This window comes from Branchiostoma lanceolatum, chromosome 17 (assembly GCF_035083965.1).
Source record: "Branchiostoma lanceolatum isolate klBraLanc5 chromosome 17, klBraLanc5.hap2, whole genome shotgun sequence".
Taxonomy (NCBI): domain Eukaryota; kingdom Metazoa; phylum Chordata; class Leptocardii; order Amphioxiformes; family Branchiostomatidae; genus Branchiostoma; species Branchiostoma lanceolatum.
This window is the reverse complement of record NC_089738.1, coordinates 6,869,451-6,892,459: the sequence shown is the minus strand read 5'-3', so window position 1 is coordinate 6,892,459 and position 23,009 is coordinate 6,869,451. Positions and strand designations below refer to the sequence as shown.

General features: G+C 41.6%; 1 protein-coding gene across 2 annotated transcripts in view; it reads left to right on the top strand.

Moving 5' to 3' along the window:
* Positions 1 to 23,009, top strand: part of LOC136422785 (ephrin-B2-like) — a 47,680-nt gene that overhangs the window by 19,772 nt on the left and 4,899 nt on the right. Inside the window, exons 1-2 of one of the 2 annotated variants that reach the window (XM_066410658.1) lie at positions 5,556 to 5,824; positions 18,431 to 18,696. In XM_066410658.1, the coding sequence (XP_066266755.1) occupies positions 5,574 to 5,824; positions 18,431 to 18,696 (517 nt within the window). In that variant the 5' untranslated portion in view covers positions 5,556 to 5,573. Of the gene's footprint in view, positions 1 to 5,555; positions 5,825 to 18,430; positions 18,697 to 23,009 lie in introns of those variants that run through there. The other variant, XM_066410659.1, reaches the window with a different exon arrangement.

Sequence of the window (23,009 nt, the reverse complement as noted above, 5' to 3'; positions counted from 1 at the left end):
GACTGTTTATTTACATATCTTTGTAATTGTTTCGAAGTTTTGCCAGAGGCAAGGGTCGGTATGTCATTTTGGGGCAAGTGTCACATGTAAGCCTCCTACTCATGGGTGTCGGCCTGTCAAGCAACTTGGTTAGGCTGACAGCCAAGGCCCCAAAGCACCCTCGAAACTTCACCTGATGATCGCAGCTTGGAGTGAAACAAGACCCCAGCGTAATGAAGCCAAATTTCGCCACATAAAAACCCCACAGCAGACATAGGTAACCCATGAGAATACAGCAGACATCCTGTGACATTCTTGTGATGGATTTTGGCGCGTGCCTCTAACGCCGTGAAAAATCAATGCCATGGTACGAGCTTCAACCACTCTCTCTTGAGAACAAGGCCACAAAAAAGGTTCGCAGGCGCGCCCTGTCTTTCTCAATATCTCACCATGTCTTACCAATAACCCCAGGGTTTCGTCTTAGACAACCATCAAAGAAATGCCCGTCTGTGTAGAGAGATGTAAGACGGGGATAACACATAGCTCGGCTCTCAAGTTTCTTTCCTGATCTCGTTTACTTGTCCCTGTGGGGACTGGCCAATTTTCGTGAAGGGAGGGCCGTGATGCAATCGTCAATAGCTAGTTTTTAAACCCCAAGACTGAGAGGTAATTGTAGAGCCAACATGATCTAGAAGCGACAAATAAGCACTTCTTAAAGTATCCCAACTCCTCCTTGCCTGTATGTAACGTTAGCTCTCTGCGTGTGGCGGAAAAGCCGATATATGAGTTTAATTCGCCTGTTTCTTGTAATTGTTTGTGGGCTTTCTGTGTCACTTTGGTATGAGATTTCACATCCTCCGCAATAACAAAATGTATGATGTCCCAAGGCTGGTTAAAACTAGCCTCCACCAGGCCTTCCTTCGGGGGTGTGGATCGTAGAATTCGACACTAGTAAAAGGGGAAATAATTGGCCAGGAGATTCCCTATGGTGGCCAAATTATTCTCCCTATATACATATTATAGCCAGCGTACTTTATGATATACTGGTAGTCTGGTAGATATAGAGTTCAAAACACGCTCTGACTTAGGCCCTAGGCCCTCTCTTCTCTAGCCTCTACCAGGCTCCACATGTCACTGGAAAAATATATGGGTCGCAAACTTTAACCTCTTTGATGGACCAACTCCTCTTGTATGTTATCCGTCTATTTGGCCAATTTCGACTATTTTTCCAGCGACCTGTGGAGCCTGGTAGAGGCCCTTTCTTCTCAACCAGGCTTCAAATGTGTATAAAGAGCCTGGGAAGTCGTTAGTTATCCCAGCCCAACTGAGACCCCGTTCACACTCGTTTTTTTCAATCGCGATTGAAGTATAATCGCGATTGAATCGATCCGATCGCGATTAATTTTTTCAGTGTGAACGCTCCCAATCGCGATTGGAACGATCCAAAACGATCCAATCGCGATTGGATTGTAACTACCTCCGGAGGTAGTTTGATTGGATTAATCGTGATCGGATCCAATCCAATCCTATCAAATTTTGAGTGTGAACACAACTACGATTCACTCCATCGCGATCGGCGGGGATTTCGGCTGGTTCCGGGGGTGGGAGGTCATACATTCGGGTACGTGGGGTCATAGTTCGCATCGCGCGGGAAAACAAACCCAAGCCACACACGTCAGATCACTCTCTTACAACAACAACAATTTTTCATCGTCAACAATGCCCAAGAAGAAGGATGAAACTCCGTCAGCAACTTCAACTGGTGGCTGGTGGCGCGATGAGGAGACCAGAGTCCTCATCGCAATCTGGGGGAGAGAGGAGGTGCAGGCCAAACTGGGGAAATGTCACCGAAAGAGGGACATTTACCAGATGATCGCCGATGGCATGGCGGAGCACGGGTTTGAACGGGCATAAATAATCAATCGTGCTTCAATCGCGATTGGATCACGGCGTACTTAAATCCACTTGGCGAAAAGCAGTGTGAACGCAAAAGTTTCTTTGCGTTCAATCGCGATCGGATCGAACAATCGCGATTATACTTCAATCGCGATTGAAAAAAATGAGTGTGAACGGGGTCTGAGTTGGGAAAGCGTGCGTGTGAGGAGGCGAGGTCAGGCAAGGGTAATCCCTACTCACGCTGATTGTACCGCAATGTGCTGATAAACCACGGTGGATAAACAACGTGACAACCTCTGACAGGCGCTACGGCGTTCAAATGCAGTTACACATACCGGGGTGTCTGGTGTTTCTTTGCTTTGTTTTTTCTAAACACTGGCAACAGACATGCCGTAACATTTAGCTCTCTCTCTCTCTGGCTTGTCTTCGTTGACGACTAACATTTCTAATGCATAAGAACATTTAGCTAATGCATAAGCGGAACTATAATGCTAATGCATAGGTGGAACATTTAGCTAATGCATAAGCTAACCTCCACCAGGCCTTCCTACGGGGGTACAGATCCTAGAATTCGGCAAAAAAGGGAATAATTGGCCAGTAGAGGCAGTCCACGGTAAGGTTAACATTTTCCCCTCGGACTGCGCCTTCAAACAAACCTAAAGCCCCCCTCTCACTGGACCCACGGCACGCTGGCGGCGTCGCTACGGCCGATCAAATTGACAAAGCACTCAACGAATTTCATCGACAAAAAAAACGAACCTTTTTAAGCTATGTGTGTTTTGTTGTCTTTTTGGTCATACTTGTACTTTTTGAATGATATTCCCATTATAAAGTCATGGGTAACACAAATCCAGTTTAGGACGCAGCGACGCCGCCAGCGTGCCGCGGGTCCAGTGGATATTGTCCCTAAAGCCGGCGCAGTCAGTCTGGTAGAGTCCTGTTTTCTCTATACTAAGCCTATTGTGATTTATCTATCGCTTGTTAGAGTCATTATCGTACAGTTTATAACGGGTAGTAGCCCGAACGTTTTGTTGTCGTACAAGTCAGAAGTGTTGACAGACGCAAGCCATGTACATGGTACAAGAAACAGGTGTCTGCCAGCTACACCGCCTAGGAAGGTCTTTACTGTTTAGTCTATTTTTACTTGATACAAACATCTACTGGGCTTTGTAGTCGGTGACAAAGTGCTTGAAACGTTAAAGTCTCCGCCTCTCTCTCTCTGAAGTTCTTGTTTGCTTTCTAGCCATTCACAGCTGTTGTGAACAATGGTCTATATTTGAAATTGTAGATAGAATTTATTTAAAGTTTGAAAAGCAGAGCTCACATACATGTAGTAGCTTACTGTATTTCAAAACGTCGATTTTTCTAAAATGTTATTTTTTACATAGTGAATGCTTGCTCGCTTTTTAGCTATCAACAACTGCTCGTGAACAATGGCTTTATATTTAAGATTATAGATAGAATTTATTTCAAAGTTTGACTGAAGCAGCTCACATACATATAGTAGCTGACGGTATTTCAAAACCTCGATTTTTTTTAATGTCATATTTACATAGTGACTGGTAAACAGCAGGGGTTGACACACAATATTGTGAGTTGTACAAGGCTGTACGTATGCGTCTTTTCAATACTCCAAATTTACACGACTTAAAGGAACGACAGTCCAAACTTCTCACGTCGACACTTGATTGTTCTTTTCCCGTTCGCTTATCTCCGAGCAAGCTTCAAGATTTATCACGCGTCTCCTTTATCACGAAAACTGTTCGCGCTGTCGCCTCCCCGACTTGAGTCATCTTCCTTGATACTCAGCAGACCCGCCAGACACCGCCAGGGTTCAGGACCCCTCGCTTCCCAATTTTGTCTCTAATTGACAGTGCCCTGTGTTCCACTTCCTCTGGTACATACAGTACCGTGTCGCCCGTAAATGGGTATTAAATCAGACTCGTTTGTCCCGAATTCCTTTCCCGAAAACCGCGTTAAATAAGGTATTTGTGGCACAACTGGCGAGTTTGTATGATACAACCGCAGGGTACTGTAATTCCAAGTGCAAACGCTAGGTGGATTTTAACCTCCTTGGGTACATACAGTACCGTGTCGTTCGTAAATGGATACAAAATCAAACTAGTTTGTCCCGAATTCCTTTCCCGAAAACCGCGGTAAATAAGGGATTTGTGGCGCAACTGGCGACTTTGTCTGATGCAGCCGCAGGGTGCTGTAATTCCAAGTGCAAACGCTAGGTGGTGTTTGAATTACTCATGCATGGTTCAGCAATCAACCGATTTGTTTTCTTAGACTTAAAATTGACACCTTCAACTTATCCATAAAAAATGTCAATTTCTTTTAAAGCAGGACATCATTTTTGCTTGCTTGTATATCTTTTATGAACGTCTGTGTCTTTGATAGCGCAAAATGTAAAAACTGAGTGAAAAAAAGAAGAGCTCAACACTTTTGTAAGACGTTTAGAACGGGGTTGGACTTAGGGTTTTTGCGGCGTCTTGCATGTCATTCTAGCGATCAAGTGCCAGAAAATCACCGATCCGCACCCTACATCTGCTTGGAGATTAACAGAACACTACAAGAAGACGCACAACAGCCACCCAGAGTCACAAATTTGTAGATAGAAAGCTTTAAACAATGCATGCAGTTAGATATGCGAAGGTTAGACGTGACAGGTCGTTCGGTGTGATATAACCAGCTGCTACCGCGCCGCGTGCCTGCGACGCTGGTGTGTTACCCCAAAGGGCCGTTATACCGACTATATAGATACAGATACAGATGCAGATACAGGTACAAGAATGGCGCATTTAGTAAAGCTACGGTCACGTCCAAACACGCCCCAGTACAGACGGCGTTGTGCAAATACAGCCACACGGTACGGCTCTCTAACAATACCGGCACTGTGTTCACCAGTGACCGGGCGAGGCTACTATTTGCTCGCGTGCCTCAGTCCGGCTGCCGTAACTACAATTCCCACTTCCCCTGTGCTGAAAGGAAACTTTGTGGGGTGAAGATAAGAGGTGAGATTTGTTCCGCCGTACATGGGAGAGTTAGAGATTGCCATCTGTTCGCATCTAACCACTGAGAATGGGCGAGGAAGCTTTCAGGTCGCCAAGAAGTCTACGACAAAACTTAGTCACCGTGACATTTATGACATCTGTGGTGAACTCTATCTCTATCATCTATCAAAAGTGAAAAATTGACATACCGAATATAGCTGTCACATCCGGTAGACAATGAAGGCGTCAAGTTTACAGAGAAATTAAGAAATTCCACCAAAACCAAAGAGAGTTCTAGCTGTTACAAATTATACAGTTTAGTCACTTTTTGTTATAATATATAAAGATTGTGTGACATATTTGAACAGTAGGTCATGTTGGTTTTACGTAAATTAATTCCCCATTATTTACTTGAATATCAAAAAGTGAAAAGTGGGCATACCAAAAATCGTTGTCATATCCGGTACACAATAGAAAGTACCAAGTTTACGAATAAATCAAGAAATTCCAAAAACCTGACATCAACTGTTACAAATTGTCTTCATCCAGACAATTTTTCGGTTCTTTAACAGTGTATAAAATTGTTGTCTTGCCCCGAATTCTTTTCAACCATTGGCTAATTGGAAACAATGGTCGGCTCTAAGCTTCTCACTGCGCAGGCGCATACCTAACCTAGGGGGCCTTGTAGCCATTGGCGATCAGATGACAGTGGTTAGTGACATCATCACGCCTCGGATACTCCCAGCGCCGCGCACGCCCCATACAGCAATCCAACCGGCTAGCTCCAAACCATGCGCACGCTGTGTTCTGAGTTCAACCACCAGTAAAGATGCGATGTCGGATTCTCGACGCTTGAGGATATATCTGCCTGGGTGGATACTGCTGTTGTTGGCACTGGTGACTCCAGCATTGGGACGAGGATTCTCCTTTTATTGGGACCAATTGTCGCCGTCGTAAGTACATGTACATACTACATACACAATCTAAACACACGCCGCGGCATAGCAGTATACCCAAGGGGGAGGATACGCTATTTAGACCAAAATACTCTCGCTAAGCGCTCACTAAGTAGCTCCCCTTTTACCATAACATTTCTACGGGTGAAATCTGTTTTCTCTAGTATCTAAAGCTTTGTAGAATATTGTGTTTTAGCCGTGGAATCGCTGTGGTTTGCGAAGAAACGTTGGTAACGTTTCGCTTGGTTCACTAGTTGCACCACAGATAAGTACACGGGCTTATCTCAACGTTCGATCAGGCCTGGGGATAGAAATCACATTCGACATTCAGAAGCGCATTTCACTTGTGTACATGTATCCACGGTCGTTTGTCTAGCGAGCGCTATACAGCATTTTGTGACAACTGTGTACCGAGTTGGTAGAGTGTTTGTGTACATAGGTGTACTTCTCTTCACGGAGTGGACGTCAATTCTTTACAAGCGGAACACGTTCGGCAAATATTGTGTAAGAAAACTGGGGAGTAAGCATGTGTGCTAACAAGGCTGTGTGGATAGGTGCTAGGGATTTCTGATTCAGCCACGGCGCCGGGAAAACGTGCGTCTTGCCCCGAAGACTAGAGGAAGCTTTCCCCCCTCTATGATCCCCTGTGCCCTCAGCGGATGTCGTACATGCTTGCTACACAGTGAGGCCGTTTCTTAGGTGATCTCCCAGAATTTTGGCTGGCTTTCAAATGTTTCCTGCGACTTCTGGTTTGCAAACGGGGGCGCTGATTCGATTTGGTATCCGGGCCGTCTTACTTCGCTCTACAGCATATACGTCTTGTTTTCACTGTGGACTAGTTACAATATCGTCAGCGGTAAAAGAAAGGAAGCTTTTAAAACCTTTTTACATGCACAAACAACCGTCTGTTCTGTTGTGCCCTTGTTGTAGAAAACAGCCTGCCCCAAGCACTTGACCCCTCTTTGGAATTCTAATTCAAAAGCGCCCTCCCCTGTTGGTCTTGTTAAAAAACGTCAATTACAACTCTCTTAGACCATAGGACAGTAGTGTGGTATAGTAGACAACGTTAGGAAGTAAAACCAGTACAAGTTGTGGTAAGAAATCTACCGATAGGTTATCAGTTAACCGGTGGAGTGTTGTGTTTCATCTATGGATTAGTGGCTTGTCGCAAGAGGGTTAATGTTGGCATATGGCTGACGTAACTATATGTGACTCAGGCGTAGGGAACACGTAATTTTTTAATTTTCATCACAGAAAAAAAATGAAACAAAAGGAATAATTTGCAAACTTGCTCACATTTTGTGGCTCTTGAACTAACCAAGGACTCTTGGAAAATATAATTATTTGCAGACAAGGAAACAAAACAATAGGTTAGGAAGCCACACAACTTTAAGACTTTATGTCAACAAAATCATGGCTTCGTCGGACAATGCAAATTTTGTGTTTCTTATTTTCGAGACAAGCTAAGTCTAGAATCATTTTGCATTTCCATAACTATGTTAGTACCTTAGTATGAACGCCAAGTGAGCTTGGATCCCACGGCACATAACAATAGCAACACGATACCTTATGTATTGTCATGTAACTCGTTAGCACCCTATTGTCTTATTTTGTCATTGTCTGGCAAAGAAGCCTTTTCAATTTTCACATACTATTGTCATTACCCTTTGTCTTTGTAGAGATCAGACTGTAGACTACGTACCTATTTCACAACTACTGAAAACTGTGGCAAAAGTAACAAATACACATCGCTTTTTTGTCTTTCATTTTTTCCCACGAAGGTGGTCATTGTTTATTTTCATATGACGTAATTGTGACATTGGCATAGACATAATGGCATAATTGGCATAAATGTATGTATTGTAAGTACTGACTTTACTTGTTGGCTTATAGTTGTAGAACACCTTACGAAAGGTCATATACTGTTTAATAGAATTTTCATGTTATTCGGTAAATATTCAATGGCTAAGTATGTAAAGTTTACGGAGTTTCAAGTAAACAAAACGTGATCTATTCGCCCTTTCATCTGAAAGAACGCAAGGTAGTCAGAGCGAATCTAAGAATAGAAATGAAATTGATTATACATAAACAGTTCTTATAGTTGTAGAAAGACCTTACGAAAATGCCTATACTGTTGTGACAATAGAATATTCATATTATTCTGTAAATATCTAATGGATAAATATAATACAACGGAATTTAAAGTAAACAAAACGTTATCTATTCACTCGTTTCACCTGAAAGAACGTAGAGTAGTCGGTGCGAATCTGAGTGCAGAAATGAAACGCTTGTTGGTGTCTGTATCATGCCGTATCCACTCAGGGATATAATCGCACTGACAGGTCTGCACACATGGTATCACCTATCATGTTTTTACCCCCTTTGTTTCGCCGATACAGCCCCGTCGGTCTGTCCTCGTATGTCTACTGACGCTAAATAGCGCGGAATAAATGATACTCAAAAGACGCAAATAGAGCAACCTAGAACAAAAACAAAACCACCGATATCAAAGGAAAGCGTTATCGAATTTGAATCACTGGCTAGCTTTCGGTGAGCGATGATACTACAACCTGTAGATAAGATATACAACGCCCTTGACTAGAGATTACGAGCTCTAAACGTTCTTCCATGTGGTTTTAGTCAAATGTTATTGCAGGCTTGAGCAAGAGCGTTTATTGATTTATATAGGTGTGCACGCTTGTTTTAATACCGAGCTATACGGCACCGGCCGATATGGTCTCGTTGTGTGCAATGGACCGCGTACTAATCTTATGTTTAACCTGCTTTGGGATTGAATCTAACTGTAAACTTTGCTCTGAAAGGCCGGCATAGTGGTCACAAGAGCTCAAAACACCGTTCTGAATGAAAAACACACAATCCCATGAACAAGCAAAACACCGCATAGTCTCTCGACACGTTAGGCTGAAAGGCGTGCTCGTCGTCCGCCATTCTTTCTGCCATATTAACAGTCTTTAGGTTAGAATGCCACCGCCCATGCGGAAAATCTGGCCTTCAGATGCGACCGGACGAACTAAAGTTTAGGAATTCTAGTGTTTATATTTCCTTGCAGGTATTAATGGCAAGTGTTTGGGCAAGGCATTGCAGCTGGTGCGATATTGAAGAACGTTTGAGAGCCTCACAGCTATTTTGAAAACCATATTTCTCAGGACATTTTGAACTCGTTTTCGTTTTTGTTTGTAGCTTAAGAGAAGGCAGTTGTTTTGTAAAATGGTGAGAGAACTATTTTTGTCTTCCTTTTGGCCTAGTTGTGAGGTTGGTTGATATGTGTACGTGTATGGTGAACAGCTTACAGCGCCCAAGACCAATGTGTACAGACAAGATACCTTGGATTGCACCGCGAGCATGAGAAAAACGTAGCCCTTGTGTAATGTCACCGGGTAGCTATGCGGAAAATGTCGTACTACATAGCTAGCAAGGATTTTACCCAGAACGCTAAAATTTCTCCACATTTTCTGTCTCACTCTCTGTGTGTTTTTAAATGAATTACAACTGTGAAACTCTCCAGGAATCTAAACAAGGGGGGTCTGGTGTAACAAATGGATAGCCCTCCCCTCACAGACAACTTAAAGCTGGGTTAAGTACATGTTTGTCTGCCTGTCTTTCGACGCCCACAATTCTAGCGCTGCTCAACGCTTCGTTACTTTCACATTATGTCTGTTCCAGTGCGTTTTCAGTGACCTGTTCCCCCTGAACACAAATTAGCTGCGACACCCGCGGCCACCTTGTTCACAAATAGTCTATTTTTGCCGCAAAAAAGTCCGATTATCAAACCGTATTCCAAAAGCACGACAATGGTATTGGTAAAGAACAATGTGTAATCTAACTATTGTTCTCAAGAGTCCAATATTGTAGTTCATAAGCGAAATATCATACATCCCTGTCGTCAGAAAGGAATAGAAATATCCAAACCCCTTTCAAAACTCAGAAGAATTAAGCATAACAAAAACATCAATACAATTGTTCTGTGGTAAAACCATGGGTTATTGTTAGGTTGTGAACCTTGTGACCTCTTACACTCTTTCGGCAGCTGTGTATATATCTGCACTTGTATATAGCAAAACAAAAATCCAAGCACTTCAGTAAGAAAAGGAGAGAGAACAAACACATGTTAAATTTTAAGACCTATCCGTTTAACCCTTTTGTAGCTAAGGGTGGCGACTTGGTAAATGTGTTTTATCAAGATATCTCGTTTTGAGGAAATGGGGACTTTTCTTTATTTTTTCGGACTTTTTTTCTCACATTTTCCCACGGTAAAAATGTCCGTGTTTGGCCGAAGACTCGACACTTTTCCGTCAGTGTTGTAACAAACATCCGATGCAAATTTGCAGGTTAGGGACGGTACACTAATGACAACAGACGGGTCGACAGAACCTAGATCATTACAACAAGGATCACAGTTTGACAGGAAATTATCCTTTATCTTAACGTTTCAAAAGACTTGTGAAGTTAAGATCATATCACATAAACAGCGATCAGCTTTCAAAAGCAGTCAGAATATCCATGTCGGAACAACGGTTTAAGATCTTTGGTGGTTTGCCCCTTGGCGATGAATTTTTTGACTGGCGCCTCCTCTAATTTCTAGGTAATTACTTTTGTTTGTTGCCGGAGAGACCCTGGCTCTAGTCAGCTTGTGCAGTGACTCCGTATGTGTGTCTTTAATTATTCATTGTGAGACGTCCAACGGTATTGTCCCGCAAGGTTGAAGACCTGTACGAATATCGTATCGACGACCATGCCATTCGATTGGCTGCAATAGTCGCTGTATACCTAGTCTAACATCTAGACTAACTACGCCAGCTATAGGGAGAATATTTGCCAGGGGAGTTTTGCCACTAGAGGGTTTCATTTGCAAGCGCAGTTATTGACCTGGACTGACTTTACTGGCCAATAATCCTTTTTTCTTGCCGAATTCTACGATCCATACGCCCATAAGAAGGCCTGGTGGAGGCTAGTCGCTTAACTACCAGTCCAACTACGCTGGCTATATCATGAGAATACAGTAGTTTGTATTTGGCATTTTTCACGTTTTATAGTGGAGCATATTTTTAAATATATTCCAAATGCTCAAACATGATACTTCATCACATGAAACGATACGCTTTGGTTTGAGACACGTTTCAGAAAACAAGAACGGCTGTTTCTAGTTCTCCTTCAGCGGTTAGCTCCAACTTGGCGACGATATTCACACTAATGAGGGAGGGGGCCGCTTCAGTCTTAACCTCTAATCCTAAGGTGAAAAGAACTACATTCTTCATGTTACACTTGTCCTACTAGTAACGCTTCCAGAATTCAGTCAGCGCAAAATCATACTCCATCTGTGTGAGGATACTGTAAGTGCAGAAATGTTCGCGGTGGTTTTATGTTCGCAGTTTTGGCGGCGACCGTTTCACCGCGAACGTAAAACCACCGCGAACATTTTTGTCCAATACTGTAGCAGTATCTGACTATAGCGCTGCCGCAAACTTAAAACCACCGCGAACACTCCGTTTTCTCCTTAGCGCGAAGTAAAAACCACGCGAACTTAAATGCATTTATAGTACCTTAAAAACGCTGAGGTTACCCAAGACATTCGGTGCCTCGAGCTATCAACGATTAACGAATCTTAAACGTGCTGTTTACATTCGGTAAAATTGATGGTTCGCGATCTACTTGATAAGATAAATACTGCACCTGCTTGTGTAGTGCCATGTTTAGACAAGCTCGCGTCATGGGTAGTATATCGGGGAGGATGAAAAATAAATACGAAGTCTTTACCAGACATTCAGGAAATGCCACGCGTATAATAAGACCGAGGAATTATGACTAACTTCCGAATCGCGTACCAAAATATCAAGATACTTTATCATATACATACATATCATGGAACGTAAGACTTAAGAAATTATTTCGTTGATGTATACAGACATATGATCGATTACAGTTTTTAGTGGCTAAGTGGAATATAATATTATAATTTATGATACTAGTATCATTATCATACATTATGAGTGTTTGCAATTACGAATGATTCTGTTTTTAAAGCGTTAAATGGTTTGTTAATAAGTTGCAATGCAATTTGAGTCAGAGAATTTTGCATATGCTGGCAATAATTGCTTTATGGGATTTTAGAATGGCCGTGCCATATGGTAAATTAGGAGAGCGCAATTAGCAAATTGCTTTTATAATTCCAGCTAATTACACATTGAATGTATTCATACGGGTGATGTATTCTATATCTTTATTTAGTGACTTTCGCTATACTATGTATACTGCATAGTCTTGGTGAGCTTTAACAACCTAGACATGCCAATTTCGAACCATAATCTTCTTTCTGTGACCCCCGTTTGTTGTGAAATCCGCAAGACTTCCTTTTTGGAGTAGTTCCTCTTAATTAGATTTCTCCACTCAAATGCTGAGTAGAAAATAAACCACTGTCAATTTACCGACAGAAAAGAAGCAATTTCGGCTTCTAAAAGACGTAATTTGCTTATGTTCTCACATTACAAGCCGCGGCTTTTCTGGGGCTTTGATGCTTCTATTTGAAGAATGTCTGTTGAAAAGATAGGATGTCAGCGTGGTAGAAAGAATACTAAAGATCTAAGAATAAAGATAGATAAGTTTGGCATAATCTGACCACATCAAACAAAATGGCGACGTGGTCTTGACCCGTCGCCTTTCGAACATCAAAAAAAGCAAAACACGCTTCCCCGCTACTCCTTTAAAAGCCAGCAAAGTAAGCAGAACGTTCAATTAAGTCGTAGTGTAAGTTTCCGGGTGGTGGTCCTAGCGGGACCTTTGAGTATTTGTGCCTTGCAGCCTTGGTGGAGACACGTGTCTAGCCTATCAACAATGTGAGACGGACAATGTAACCACTGTGTCTCTCATGGGAAAGGCAGAGACGACAGTTTAAGGAGACGCCGCTGTTTTACGCTAATCCTTTGTTGTGCTTGGCGGTAAATATATATATAAATCCTGGCCCCTCCGTTTCTTGAGTGACGAAAACTTGAAGCAAGAACTTTAAACTCCGGAGCTCCAAACGACAGTGCTGAAATATCTTCCCAAACAAATAGACAATCTCCAAGAAAGTTGGTACAATCTTCAATAGGAAGTTGGTACAATCTTCAATTGGAACTTCCTTGACTTCAAGGACGGTTTTTATTGAAAGACTTAATGGCAAGGAAGTTGTTCATTATTCTGAACGATAGCAAGGATAGTTTAAAGGAAGTTGCGCGCGAATGTTTTCACTAAGAGAATGGAAAGCAAAGTTTAAAAAAGTAGCCAACCACAATGAGCTACCGAAGTGTAACACCACCAGTTCCAGAATGACAAAAATGCCCGCCCGTGTGGTTGTACCAACAGTAATCTGACCTATAAAACCCCCCGATAAGTTCAGCAAACAAGTCTCCACTTTTAAAACCCGCGCACTTCTTCGCCTATCTCGTTACAACAGTAACAACCGCACATGCACCCCTGGGGGTACCTAGTCTACCATTACAATTATAGCCATAGAAAATTATCTATGCGCCATTAGAGGATGGCAGGTCGCTTTCGGTGCCGTCTTGATCAAAGAGAGGGAAAGGTCCTGGCGGGAAAGGTGACGTCACTTGTCACTGTTTCTTGTCGTCTGCGTGACAGGTCACGAAAGGGGTCACATGTGAGGGGACGATACGAATCGGCGTTTAGGAAACGTCTGCCTGAACTGTCGATGCGAATCTGCGTATAGAAAACGTCTACCCAGTTGTCAAGTTTGATTTCCAGTGTAATTACGAAAATAACGCCAGGAAAAACGCGTTATTTTTTGGTTACAATATTGTTATCGAGCAGCTGTGTACGGATGTTGTACAGTTTTATCAACAGTTCTTCATGCGTAAAAGCTAGGCTTCGTGTTGTAAGTATCGATTGTTAAGTGCGGGTGTAAACAAACTTCTAAAGTGCACAAAACATTACCTAAACAGATGTCATTACACGAGTCTTAAGCGACCCCTGCAAAAGAAAAGAAAACATGTAGAAACACACTGTGAGGAGATTTAACAGTTTAACACTCGCGATTGTATTGTTTATGTTAGATATTGTGTATGAAGTTAAACAATTACTATTTTTAGAGGTTTGTTTCTACAAAAGATCAAAGTATAAAGATTTTTCAGATGCCTTTCTAACCTGCTATGGGGGTTGTCGTGCTCTAGATACCAGCAAACGTAAACGAACATCACTGGAGGATCATGGTAGATCAAGTACTTGTCCTCTGCTTTTTTCCACCTAGCCATCTTTATTGTGTATTAATATTCGTTTACTCTTGTTCGGCAAAAAAAGAAAGAAGAATGCTTCGAAAATCATGCTAAGGATGAAAAATCGAGGCTTGAGGATGGCTCCTTTTTTTTGCAATATTCGCAAACATCTTCCAAATCTGTTGTCCTTTCCTGATATAGCAACCCCGCTTTCTGGGCGGAATTTCGACCGCTAAAGCCGAAGAAGATACGACGTTATCCAGACAAATTTGTGTAGATGCATCTGATGACACAACGTGGACAGGGTTTGCGGTAAAACGCCGATCAAAACGCAATTTGCTACAAATTCCACCGCGTATGCAATCATATTTGTCATCATCACACTGCCACTAGCAATCTAGTCGGCACATGACACCAAGAATACATAATTTTTCTGTCAGAACCGGAACTGGACTGAACGTACTGACAAATATAGAAGGTAGATATCATAGGAATAAAAGTTTTCAGCGACCATAATAAAATAGATGAATATTCAGTAGTTTTCTTCGGGCACGTTTCTGAAAATACTTCACGTGTGAAACTTTAACTATAGTTTACACTAAACGGCTGAAACGGAACGATTTCTATCAACTGTTTTGCCGAGTCTATTCCGGTGGATGTCGAGGGAGGTATGTGTTGTAGATAGATGTATTTCCGTACCTCATTAACCACCAACAAATGGTCATCATCATCATGAGAGCGGCACAATCTCAGTCATGGGTAGAATAGTGTAGAGTGAAACCCCAAAGGAAAATCTACATGTAAGTAAGGAGGTACATGCGCCAATGATGGCTTGAAAACATAATTTAGATTTTTCTCCATTCTCTGAATTGTTCCTTACACTGTTTTCGTCTGGAAGAGCAGTCGTGTATTTTGAGCTTATGACTGCTATAGTGTACTGTACACCGCATCATAAACATAGGAAAGGACCGATATTATAAGAAACTGCATGATTGTTAGAAATACGACTAAAGACTGTACAAGTATACAGTCCCATCCGGTATCTTGCAGAGAAGCTAGATTCGTCGATTTTTTGCTAAGTAGAAGAGTTGGCCATCTTATAGTACAACTGTTGAGCAATGGAGTTTTCAGTAGCGGACTTGATGCTATACGTTTCTTCTTGGTTTGATAGAAAGGCCAGTTTTCAGACTACTGCATAACGCAAGACTAGCCTCTACCAGGCCCCGCAGATGGCTGGGAAAATAGTAGAAATTGACCCAATAGAGTGAATTGTATGCTAAGGGAGTTGGCTACGGAGAGAGGGTCCAATCTGCCATCCAACGGAGCCTGCAAGTGAAACCCAGGCATATATTCCCCCTATAGTCGGCGTAGCTCGTCTGGTAGAGACCCTTGAACCCACAGATAAACAGAGTTAGGTTGTGATGATAACGTAATGATGGTGTCGAGTTGTGTGGATTATCGTGTACATTATGTGGACGGGGGAGGAAATCCCTCGTTTAGATAAATCCCCCTATCAGACAATGGCACGTCCTACAAATTACAATTTGTCCTAGCAACATTCTATGATTTGTGTTCTAGTTCAGTCTCCCCTATTCTATACTAGTATTCTACTCTGATCTGTATTTAGTCTATTGTGTGTACCACTCTCTTTTGATAACCCGTAAATACTACAAAGTTATGTATGAATTATAGCAGTTTTTTGTCAAATTTTGAATTTTTCAAGATCTTTTTAATCGTTTTTTAAGTTAAAAGAACGATAGACGGGACACTTAAGACCCTGAACCAGGTTCCTTTTCCATTTACTATCAAGTATAGCCTTGTCTATTTTCCCCATTTGCATCGTAGCGTAGTAGCGTGTTCTATAAAAAATAAATGGGCAACAGTAACTGCATGTTGATTCTATGTTTGGGCTTCGCATAGCCTCTTCATAATCACTCACAATTAAAAACGGCAAGTGACCTCATTCCTTCAACGACATATGTAACCCGTCACAAACACATGTTTCTCAAGTGTCCACATGGTTTATGTAACCTTGGGGGAAACTAAACACAAAATACAGGAGGGACCCTAATCATTGCTTGGCCTGTGAAAAAAATACAATTCTCAATTTGAATGGTGACTTGGTCAGATGCTAAGAAACGCTGAAAGAAATCTGGCGGACATAGGAGAACGGTCGTACCAAGCTATACCACCTCACAACTCTGTCACTGTGCTTATTTTTCGAAGTTTTACTACGATTCGCAAATTGAATGGCGACTTGGTCAGATTCTGAGAAACGCTGAAAGAAATTTGGCGAACATCGTGTCAAGCTACCACCTCACAACCCTGTCACTGTGTTTAATTTTCGAAGTTTTACAACGATTCACAGGTTCTAAGAAATGCTGAAAGAAATTTGGCGAACATATAAGGATCTATGAGAATTACGATCGTGCCAGCTACCACCTCACAACTCTGTCACTGTGTTTATTTTTCGAAGTTTTACTCTCATCACGAGAGGTTGATAATACTCTGGCGGCACGGAAGAGTCTCCCCACCAAACTCTGACAGAATTTCCGGTGTCAGAGAAGGGTGCTTGAAGGTCAACGCTGAGGGTAAGCACTCCAGCACCGGTCGTGCGAAGTTGTCGTTTTCGGGTGATTGGCGAGACCCTAGGCCTACCACACACACGCAACCTGGTCGAGAAAGGGCGGGAAAGCATGACAAATGTTTATAAAAGAAAGTAAACTTTTACAGAAATTATCATACCAGTGGGGTGACTGGGAAAATGAATACACAAAAGAGAATGAATAATGAGTTACGATTCAACCAAAGGTGGGAATAATAACACTGCCATAACTGGGGAGATAATGCTGTACAAAAGAAGATATAGTAATAGGTGACAATATATATTTGAAGTCCTTGATGGTATTTCTAACGTCCATGCACCTTTTAATGCACTGCCTTGTATTTATAATGCAAGGATTATAATATTTCAAAATTTAGTTGAATATGAAAATTCTGGTCTATAGAAGATGAAAGACCTATATATACAGCGCATACTGTATACTAGTATACAGTATACTATGGGTAACTGTTAAAAGTTATTGTTCTTAGTACTAGCCACTCTAAAACAATTACATAATTGTGACAGTAGTCTATCTGAAGGGTTTGTCCGTAATACGTTCGTGTAGCCCGGGGCATACATGTATATCCTCAACTGAGTACTCTGTTTATTCTGACAGTATGGCGGTACGGTGCTTTGAGGCTAGAAAAAAATTATGACGCTCGTTAAACTATTTAACAGCTACCGCGAAACGTGTCTTTAAACGGTCTAATTTGACGGGCTTTTAATTATGTGCGCCAATTCATCGCTTACAGGTCATATGGCAGCAACAAAACAAGATGGCGGGTCGTCTTTTGGTCAGATGGCGATGATAGTTCGGGTCAACAGATCACCATTTTTTTTCGAAATCACTCCGCCATTTTGGACTGTTGATACGTTACCATAACATAAGCTTGTAAAAAATGTGACACGAAATGGTATTAGTGATTGGAAATGAAGGAAAACTTACAACAGAAAATATCAACATATTTTTTTTTAACTCCTAGGCCCTATAGGAGGGAAAACCACAAAACAGCGAGAAGCTAATATTACAACCATATTTTGCAGACAAACAAGCTATAAATTCCCACTCGCGTCAATGGCAAAGCCTCTACCTAGTGGTTAGATACGCTATCTGATGTTTACTTACTCTGGCATAATCATCCCTTTCTTACCTGACGCTCCAGAGGTATAATTATGTTTTGTGTGGGATAATAGTCGTGTGCAGGCGACTCCCCGACCGCCTAGACTCCGCCACAGATTTGACATTCTCCTAAATCCCCCCATCTTTGTGTCTGGGGCGAGGCTAAGCCAGGGGGTTAGCCCGCTCTTGTCAGGAGGCGCCATCGGATTTTACCTTTGTGACAGATTGTATCGAACAGTATGGTCTGTCACACCGCGATATCAACCGGTGTGGTGCCCTCAAGCAACGTCAAGCAAAACTTACGACTTAAAATTCCGTCTTTGTACTGTTTGGAACGTCGACATTTGGATATCAAGCCTTCGCTGTGTAGAAAGCCGTCGACCTCGACCATGAATTGATGTTTTTTTTCTTGCAGCTAGTTGTGTGCAATGCATCATATTCTCTATGTATACCCGGTTACACTTGTACATGAAGTATATCTTTTATATCAAATTAGTAGATTAAAATCATAACTAATTTTTCGAATAAACCTACATTCTAATTTTAACGCCAACAATACATTGTAGTATTCATGTGAGACTAGTCCTCTTTAGTGTACTAGTATTGTGACGTTAGATTTAATGTTTCTATATTTATCTGTTGTTGTGCTACAGATTCCAGAGGGAGGGTGGCCACGTCCTGGAAGTGGACATCGGCGACAAGCTCAACATCATCTGTCCACGGCTGTTCAGTCAGTTCAACACCATGTACGAGGTGTTCTCGCGAGAAGAGTACGAGACTTGCAACTCGACGAGAGGCAGGTTGCTACTGCGATGTGACCTACCCGACCAGGACCTCTCTCTGACGATACTGTTTCAGGAAGTTAGCCCGTCTCCCTTCGGACTGGAATTCGAAAAAGGAAAAGATTACTATTATATAGGTAAGTTACTTTGCAATTCACAACCAAATACATGAAAACCTCAATCTAAAGTCTGTCTGAAACAACATTTGTGGTTGACTTCCTTGAATGCCTTGAATGAGAGCAGTTAGAAAGAAATGCTTTTCGGGTGGCAAAAATGGTGGAAGTTTATTTGTCTAGTGATGTTCTCAATGCTCTTTTAATTTTGGACGTAAACTTAATTTCAACCGTAGTTCACAGTTTTGTATGAAATTTGATATGGTCACCTGTCGCCTTAAAAATGAAGAAAAAAAAACGCGAAATCAATTTGTAAGCAACCCATACATGTACTTTTTTGAAATGAAATAACCTTAGTTCATTCAAAACGACACTCAAGACATAGAAATATAACTTCTTCCTTTTATCACAGTCGTAAAATTCCTTAGAGGTTTACCAAGGTCACCACAATGGATAATGTATGCCTTAAGCCGAACAACCCCAATAATTTATGCCCCTTCAAGTCAAATATGCCCAGGTATGCTTTTAAACGTTAGTTTAAATACCAGAGGGATTAAGTCCTGGAAGGTTGAGGATTAAGGAACACAATTGAAGCATAGTGCGCCCTGGCCGAGGCGCATAGCTAAGGCGAGGGGCTAGGAGAGAGTAGCTTTAACGTTAGAGTAGTGATGGCGCCGTTTGCTCATTACTACGGCGGGGACAGCTAGGATCGACCGAGCTCTCATCCCAGGAGGCATATAGCGAGGACTGTAGCTAGATTTACTAAGGCCATGTTGATTCGATAATATGGATGACATCAATTTTCGTCCGTTACGTTTTAAAAAACTCCACTTTCCAGTACACATCGTAACATTTTATAAGGCCATGTTGGTTCGATTATATGGATGACATCCGCGCTCGCATCAATTTTCGTCCGTTTCAAAAAAGTATGTTTTCGACCATACTGTAAATCGTACAAAGCAGAGGCAAATGGGCAAATATATTCCGTAAATTGAACTGCAAACAAACGGTAGAAAACGGATATTAATGTCGCAGAATGCTAAATGATTAAGCAAATTCAATTCCAAAGTCAAAGGAGAAGATGTGAAAGAACAAAAATGAATAATCTATTGTTCGGTAGACCATACTCAAGTCATCTGTTCAACCTTCTTGACCACTTAGATTTCATAATGAAGGCAACTTTTTTTGCCAAACTTTTATATTTTTTTTTCGAACGCTCGCATCAGTTTTGGGGTTCCCAGAGGATGCCATCCAGATCATCGATTCAGCATGGCCCACGTTAGGACCCCTCTTAAGACCTAACGTAAATGTATAGGGGATTATAAGGGACTACGCGAGGGGATTATGGCTGAGGACAACCAATTTCGCATGAGATGAGAGAAGTCAGCTCTAGAAGTGCAACAAATTGGCAAAGCTGAGGGAGAGAAGCCCCTTGTTTGTCACTGTTGACATGTGAATTCCCGAGTGAGCTTGTCATTTGTTTCCGAGTCATTCGCGCTGTGTTAGCATAGGTCCAGTTGTGGTAGCTTCTGGTTAAAGATACAATATGTTATAAGATTCGGGCCCCAAAATAGAAAATATTCTTAAAAAACAAAACCTTCATGTGAACAACCTAGATAATGACTTTTTAGTATATTTTCATCATCATTTTGTAGTCCTAGTATTTTTATACTATGTAAAAACAAGCTACACAAGGCCCGCTGAGTAGATTCAATGTAGTTTATTGTTGGTAGATATTAAAGACCTTATTAAGACAATTTTGGCCGATTTCTCATATATCTATTTGACCTCAATAAAGTCAATTAGGGACTACAATCCCCCTCCCCCAAAAAGTCGACCGCTAACGATGGGGAAAGCAATTCCACGGCGGTCTATTTATCTTGTTCTTAGAAGCTCCGCGTCTAAAGCTACCGTATTTTACCAAAGGTCAAAAGTATATCCGTTCTTGGCGACACCGTCCAAGCCTGGGACATGATGCAATGTGTACACCCCCCTAGACCCGTACAATTAGTCCCCACACGCATGCAGTCAACCCTAAATTGCCTCATCGCTATTTCTGGAATGTTGACTGGCCGTTAAGTCTAATTAACCTTAACGTTGAACGCTTCTGCAATAAAAACAAACGCCCGCACGCAAGGCACAAGCTACGGGGGGCCACTGACACACCGCCAGTGTCATGTCCATGGCGCCACCTACCTCCCTCAAAACGTAGAAATGCACTTGACGGACATGCAGCAAATCTCTCATTGGTCGAACAGTTAATTTCCATGCTATCATTGGTTAAACTGTTAATGAGATCGACAGTCAGGATCGGTCTGCTGTGACTCTCTCCGTTAAAACGTAGAAATGCAAAATATGTTAACGAACATGCTGCCACTCTCTCATTGGTCGAACAGTTAATTTCCGCGCTATCATTGGTTGAACTGCTAATGCGATCGACAGTCTGTTGTGACTTGCGACCCTGTGGGTACAACACAGAACAATGCCCGTGCAACCTGTTGCAAGTCTCCCATGACCAGTACTCTACTTGAAGAAGCGCTCCAGAAACTTTCCTTGGTTCCGATGTGCCTGGCGCTGCAAATAGCGCAGGCGTACAGAGTTTGTTGACGTTTCGATGCAAAAAACTTTTGGGTCTTTGCAAAGACGAGGTCATATTCAAAACACGAAATAACATAATCACAGTGCTGTAAATACTGTTCTATCAAATCTGTCAATATGACAAAAAATAATGTTTTGTATAAAGGAAAAAAAAGTCAACAAGTTTTAAAGTTTGGAAATGATTTGCAAATTTTAAGAAGTATATAGTTCAACATGTAACACACAAAATCTGAGAGGCCTGGTAATAATTAGTGTCAAAATTTGACAGGAAAATTGTACAGCATGAAACCATTATACTCAGACCGCTCAAAGTACGAAAGTAAACTCCACTTCAGAAACACATACCTAGCATGACATCGGTAAGTGCATGACGAAAAGACTGAGGGGTAAAATGATTGATAACAAAAAGTTGTCGTCATCTTGTAAGGGCTGTGTAAAAAGCGATGACAGGGAGTGCTTGCTGTCTTTGCAGCGAAACCATCAAGAATGTCATGGAAAATTGTTCTGACAACAAACACCCAAATAACTGGGAGCTTATAACAAATGCTCACATAGCTGGGAGGCTCTATTAAAAGACACGGAATTATAATGTTGTTGTGGTTGCATTTTTCGAATGTTTTTTAAAATTTCAGGTCTCTTTAAAACATTATGAATGGTCAATACGCGATGAAATGTTTACGTAGAAAAAGCCGTTCCATTCTAAACGTCCACAGTTGTACTTTAAGGTTTTGTTTTTATTGAGTGGGGGTGGTGTAAGTTAGGGAAATACGTCGAAAGTAAAAAGAAAGTTGCCTAGCAACCCATTGTAAAGATTTTAAATGGAGTTACTTTAATATACTCCCACAGAAACTATATTTGTAACCAGGGTTTCAGTCTGGCATGGTACCGCCGACATTGTGTTTCGAAACCCTTATTTTGTAGTCATGACTTTCTTCTTTCAAACGATCAGATACAGATTCTTTGCTGCATACAAACTCAAGAATTACGCTATGTAGAAACCTGAACACCAAGAAAGGAGATTCTCCTGTTTTAACCTTCCGTTCTAAGTCTAAAGTAAACCTACAAAAACAGTCGCTTTGTCACTACCTAGACCGAGTGATGGACATTTGCATGTGTAACGTTAGTAATCAATATTTTCTCAGCCATTCGTTGAAAGGAGCTAACACCAGAGAAAGTGCTTTTTTAAAAGTCTCCTAAGGAAGAACAATAGTCAAAACAACTTTCTCGACAACAGAGTTTTCACAGACCATACCGTAGTGGAGCCATTGGCCACTTGTTCAGCACTTTCGTTACCTAGAAGTGTTTTGCCTTTCGTTGCGTGGCATGGACATATCTGAACACTAGTCCACTGTTAACCTATACAATGTCTAACAGAGACTGAGTATACTTCTTTGTACCGTTTGTTTTCAAATGCATCAATCTAATCTTCTTTATAATATTCCCAAAACACAAGTCACACGTGTATGTCCACACGATAACAAAATAAACCGTCGGGCAAAGCGTTGTGTAGCGTAACATAACACGGCATCACATAACATGACCTAACACAACATGACATGCTACTACAACCTAGCGTTCGCAACAACACTGTCCTGGCGCCTAACAAAGAATACAAATTTAAACTTGTCGCAAATATACGTATATAAAGTTACCAAGCTAGGTTTACAGATAAAGGTACTAAAGGGCCAAGACAATTCCACCGTCTGTCTGTAAGAGTTAGACTGTGAATATATTATATG